Below are 6,000 nucleotides of genomic sequence, written 5' to 3'. Positions count from 1 at the left end.
CCCTTTACCAGGGTATGAGCTTTTACCAAAGTGCAAGGATCTGGAGCTAAATCTCTATACATATGTAGAAGAATTTGTACCATCTCAGACCAATGAAAGGCCATCGCACTTCTGAAGTTAGGAACTAATAAAATATGGTAGATGAGATGGTTTATAACTGATGCTTCCATGCACTATGTTATGTACTCTGGATTAAATCACTGTAATAATGGCAAAAGAATTGCCAAGCTTGCCTTCCTGAAATTAGCAACTGCTGATGGCTAATGGGAAGTGAAGTGCAATTGCCAAATTTGCATTTCTAGCAAGTGCCCCGTAAGCCCATGGCCCTTGCTGGGGTGTGACATTCCCTGTGCCTGTCACAGCGTGCTCCCGGGGGCACGGGGGTCTGTGGGTGCCACCGAGAGAAGGGGCAGGGCACAGCCTGGGGGGCTCTTCACACAACTGGCAGTCAAGATGATCTATTTATGTTAATAAAACAAAGAATATTTCTGAAGAATGTTACATGTACAAAAATATGACTTTCAACTCTGAAAATAAATAAGTTCAATTTATTAAGAGCTGGTGTCAATGCTGAACAAAATACACATCTTCCGGTAAGGAAATATTTTGGTGAAGTGTAGGTTTTTTTTCTTCTTTTTTTTTTTTTTTGATTTACTAAAATACAAGTTGGACCTTTTTTTTCCTTTCTGTAAATATATCATTTGTCTCCCTTAATTACATATCCTTATAACTGTGACCATCATTCTCCTTTAAGCCAAAGACTGAGGGTTTGTTGTATTTTTTTTAATTCTTAGGAGTCTGGCCACATATGCCATTTTTTTAAGAGAAAATACTTAACAATGAAAAAAAAAAAAGAAAAATATATTTTTTCTAATAAATAAAAATAATTTAAAATGCTAGAGGCTATACATGACTAGTCTTGATTATGTTCATTTATAAATGAAATAGTTTCCAAAATACGTGGAAGCAATATCAAAGGCAGACAAACAAAGATCTGTCTACTTTATTTTCCCATTAAGCGTGCCCTTCTTAACTTCTCCATCAGTGGTTCAGCAAGTAAGAGGAATAAATGTCACATCACCATTCATGAAGTTTGTCAGGCTTTATAAAAATAGTTCTGGCTTCGAAGGAGTCAACATTCATCTTCAACTTCTCGTATTGGTGGTATCAAGCTGCTTGTCGATTTATATTGATTGATCTGATTGGCCATGTGAGTGCTCATGGGCTTGATTTGAATGTTTCTGGGATAGGCATTATCCGGCTCATCTGTAAACCATTTCTTTTCTGCTAAGGAGCAAAACAGGTAGAGACAGAATAAGGAGGGAAAAATGAAAGTGTTAATTAGTGAAGCATACATACACAGAAACATTAAAAAAAAAAGAAAATGGGAGCAGTCAGTAAAGTTTATAGAAAACAGAGATCAATAGAAGGTGACTTTGACCAATTACTAGCAGTACAGTGCATTAGATTAATACCTCTGAAAATGCTGTTATGAAAGGAGGATGACGCTTGCAGATTTGAGAATAGAAGCTAAAGAAAACTGCCAATATGCTAGTTTGCTTGTTGGCTGTAAGAGTGCTCTTTTCTTGTGCCCATGCTCAGGTGATTCATTTATTGAAAAAAGAAAATGATACAAATCAAAGTCTAAATTAAGAAGCCAAGGAGAGCAGCTGGGATAAGGGTAATACAGAAAAGAGCATGTGAGGCTATACACAGGGGCACCTAAAGAGTCACAGACTTCTCCAAACCATTTCAGCCTTGGGGTGGTGGCCCAGAAAATCATGCAGGAGAACATAAAGCACTTTCTGCAGTTGGTGTTACAATAAACAGGACTTGTATTCCTGCTGCCAGGGTTTAAATGGGGTGGGGAACACTGCAGACAACTGTGGTAGGGGCTCCAGCTAATCCTGAATGGATCAGTCATGGTAAGTGACAGCAAGGCAAAGGAAGTAAGGACGTAAAGAAAAATTAGAGAGGAAGCTCTTTCTTTTCTACCCTTGAGGAATGCCTGTTTCCATGAACACAGGAGGAATTTTTATGGTGTGGCTTTAAGGTGGGCTGGGAGCAACGTGGGAGGATGCTGAGAGGCTGCAGCCCCTTCCCAGCTGTTCAGCACTGTAACCACTATGTTGCACTGTTCCATTGCAGCCATGGACAAAAGCTGCATAAAATTCACAAAAGAAAAAAAAATCTTAAATCCTTTAGAGAGCAACTTCTGCAGTAATTTCTCAGTGACAGGTATGCAAGCTTACAAGATAACTTTATTCCAGGACTTGGGAACTCCTGATCTAGAGAGTGGCTAATGGCCATTACGTGCACTTGTGCCTTGACCAGCATTTGTGAACAGAGTTCTGTCCCCATTCTTGTCCTCCTTCCCCAGATTCCAGAGGTGGGCGGGCAGAGCAGTGGACACTTATGGTTCTGGGCATTTCACCATTACATGCAAGGTTCAAAGTGTGTCGCACCAGAGCTGCTACTCTTACATGTATGCACTAGTTCTCACTCCAATGGGAATCCAAAATGCTGCTGAAGCTTTAATGCCTCACGTAATATAAACTGCTACTTTTCTAACCAATGAAATGCTGCAATACCTGGAATCAGCACAGAAGTGGAAAGAATGCTCAATTTTTAATAAATATTTAAAATTAGCAAAGCAAAATTCACCTTAGAAACATAAGGATTGAGCACAAAAGCTCAGGAGGTAAAGGAGAGAAAATAAATTGAAAGGCTGAGAAAAATAGAGGAAAAATACCTGGACATAACTGCACAAAAAATAAACAAAGACCTTTGGAGTTAGAGTCTCTCAAGAAGTAGCTTAATCTCCAGAATTGGTGGACTTTTCAGTCACTTTCATGAATAACAAATTAAGCCACATCCACTTTATATGGATTTTTAGAATTTACAAGCCAAACCCCCACTCCCCATTAAAACCTTTGCTACCCATTGTTACACATTTTTAAAAAACTAAATCAAATCCAGGAATTATGTTACTTTTTAATGGCTTATTACTGAAGGGAAACGGAACTACTGTATTGTTTTTCTTGTAATTTTCTAAAATGCTTTTCACTTGTGTTTAAAAATATCCTACTCATTTGTGACCAGACTAAATAATTCCTTGCCCCCTTAAAGGTGCCTGAGTCTGAACGATGCTCAGTCTCCCATCTCCCTCTCTCTCACCTATTATAATTAAGTTCCCTTTGATTTGAACAGATTGGACGATAGGAATTCATAATGTTACATCCTGCACACTGAAGCTAACTGATTAAGTGCTTTAAATTATTCTTCCTGACAGAATGATAAAGTTACAATCTGTTCAGAGATGATCTACAGCTTGCCAGACTCCTACCGTTTCTTTCTACATTCATTTATCTTTTTGTCAAGCAGTTAAAAAAAAAAAAAAGCCTCAATTCCATAGATCTTTTAAAGTAATCAGAACATCTGAATTATTAATGAGACTTTAAGGGAATGATTCCTGATGGGGGCCGGTTTAAAAAAGGTTGTACGAAAAAGAAGTCTGGGAATGTGTACACATCAAAATAATTTCAGCTCCATTTAAAAAACCATTTAGTTCAAGTGTGACACATGAACCATTATGCATTTGTGGAAACCAATTTTATGTGATCTACGATTAAACTAACCTTTCAGAGAGGTGTAAAGTGTGATGGTTATCATGTTTTAAAAGCCTTGTGAGATCACATAAACAATTTCAAACTAACAGTTTTCTAATGGTTTGTGTTTAAAATGATTTTGAGGCAAGTTAAGCACTGTGAACTTTCAGTGCTACCTTGTTTTTTTAACACATGGTGCAAAAACTTTCCTTACAAACAGAACTTGGTGCAAGTTAATTCAATGTTGTAGCAAGTAAGGGGAGGCTTGTGTGAGTGCTAAGGATCAGAACTGTGTTGTGTTTCTCAGTAGCCAGTGTAAAGCTCTTCAGAATACCCTGCTTTCCCTAAAATTTTCCAAATAAGCAATTTATTTATGTGTTAAATGTACAACAGAACTCCTGTATAGCACGCTGTTCTTTAAAAAGACACCCCCCAGTCTCTTTTTGCCTTTACCTGGCAAGTAATACATACAGAACATTAATAATAAATGCAGAAGCTGGTAGATTCTAATGTTTAGATTTCTTTTTGCCACTGCTGAAACCTTGACCCAAGCATTATCATTCTCCAGCATGCAATGCTTAGATCCAGCTTTATACCTTTCCTGTTTCTCTCTGCTGCAAAAATTATCATTGACCACATAACGATGGATCTCCTGTGCAAATTCATTGACCTCTCTACTCACCTTTGAAATGTGAGCTTAACACTCCTGATCTTTACTCTTGGACACTATGATACTCTGCTCCCAGTCACTAAATGTTCTTCTTGAAGCCCCTACACACTTTTCAGTATTTTATGCTATGTTTACAGCCTGATTTTGGTATGTCTTCCAGAGTCTTAGCACAGATTTTTATCTTTAATATTTACTTTTTCCTTTACATCAGTTCAGAAACCCCCTTTTTAAAGTCTTTATATATTGCTATATTCACCAAGCACTTCTAAGTTCTCTGTCACATTGCGTCTGTTTCTCTCCCTTTTGGAATATGCATATTGATCCTTACCAGAAATGTTTCTACATTATAGTGACAACATGCATAGTTTTTTACCCTATTTTTTTAGGAGCTGCTAAAAAGGTCCCTGATCTTCCTATGCTATTTGACAGGCTTCTTTTTGACAGCATCACCTGAGAGATGTTGGAACAGCTTAGTAACTGAATGTATCAGATAGCAGAAAACACTTTCCTCTCAAACATCGATGTTTGTAACGGCCTATCAGCATCAGTGCATCCATGAGGGTTCAAAAGGCTTAATGCTCATATTACAAATAAATAAAAATTAATGGTTTTGTGAAACAATCTTCCCTGCAGCATAAAAAAAAGGATACCAATAATGAAAGTAACAATACCAAAATACAGTTTTCTTCAACTTATATAAGACTGCAGCAATTCTCTCCAAGAGATTTATTATACTAGTACTTTAAAATTTCTATCATTAATTTTGGACTGAGTAGCAACTTAGAGCAAATGTCACTGTGAAACACCCTCTCTTCTAAGCAGGGCAAAGAAAATACTACCCAAACTTAACACCAAGGCTTTGTTATATTTGTATTCTCACCACAGTCCCAGGTTACCTTTCAACTGTTTAAAACATGCATTTTTTGTCTTCTGCAACACTTGCAGTTTCAAATCAGTTTGCATGTATGTGTTTGTGTGTCTCCTCCCTGCATGTAACCATCTTGTTTATAACTAAGCTGAAAATTCTTCCATGTAATTTGTCCCTGTATGAGAAAGAAAAGTATTGGAATTTTCTCCACCCACCTAGCTCAGCACTTCTGTGTTTGGCAAACGAATACTTTACATGTAGCAGGCAGTAGGAAATTTGCAGGGAAAGAGAGAATAAACTATTTTTTCTATGAAGAACTTTACGTTCCTCCAGGGCAACTAAAATTTTGTGACAAAGATAATGTTCTGGACTTGTTCTTGATTTTTTTTTATTTTTTTTAACTACCAAAATTCTTAGTTTTGACAATGGTAATTTCACTGGAAAATGCCTGACTCTGTTTAGGTCAATAGGAACCCATGCCAAAAACCTGCAGGTTTGCTAGACATGGTTTTGTGTCAACACTTAAGCTCACTATGGACTTGGTTTCCAGTGCTGAAACCATGCTGGGACTGATATAAATGACAGGACCTTCATTTAAAAACCAAAAATGCCACTTCCTGACATTGGTGATACTTCCCCACTTTCAAAAACTATTCTACCTTTCTACTGTGGTTGTCTGACTTGAGATAGTACAGGAGATTTCCTCTTATTTTCAATATAAACACCAACATAAAGTATTTCTTCACTTATAACAACCAACCTCCATTAGTACATCCATATCAGAAAACCTTAATCACTATAATAAAGTATTTGATCAATCTGACCATAGTCAGCAGGTGAAACTGTACACAATA

General features: G+C 37.2%; 1 protein-coding gene across 22 annotated transcripts in view; it reads right to left on the bottom strand.

Moving 5' to 3' along the window:
• Nucleotides 1-528: 528 nt before the first annotated feature.
• Nucleotides 529-6,000, bottom strand: part of KCNMA1 (potassium calcium-activated channel subfamily M alpha 1) — a 429,782-nt gene continuing 424,310 nt past the window's right edge. For 11 of the 22 annotated variants that reach the window (XM_041405088.1, XM_041405086.1, XM_041405079.1 and 8 more), the window contains one exon: nucleotides 529-1,287. In XM_041405088.1, coding sequence (XP_041261022.1) covers nucleotides 1,133-1,287 — 155 coding nt within the window. In that variant the 3' untranslated portion in view covers nucleotides 529-1,132. The remainder of the gene's footprint in view (nucleotides 1,288-6,000) is intronic. The other 11 variants (XM_041405092.1, XM_041405100.1, XM_041405098.1 and 8 more) reach the window with 3 other exon arrangements.

Source organism: Onychostruthus taczanowskii, unplaced genomic scaffold (genome assembly GCF_017590055.1).
Source record: "Onychostruthus taczanowskii isolate IOZ18803 unplaced genomic scaffold, ASM1759005v1 scaffold22, whole genome shotgun sequence".
Taxonomy (NCBI): domain Eukaryota; kingdom Metazoa; phylum Chordata; class Aves; order Passeriformes; family Passeridae; genus Onychostruthus; species Onychostruthus taczanowskii.
The sequence above is the reverse complement of the archived record's forward strand: the minus strand, read 5'-3'. Positions and strand labels throughout refer to the sequence as shown.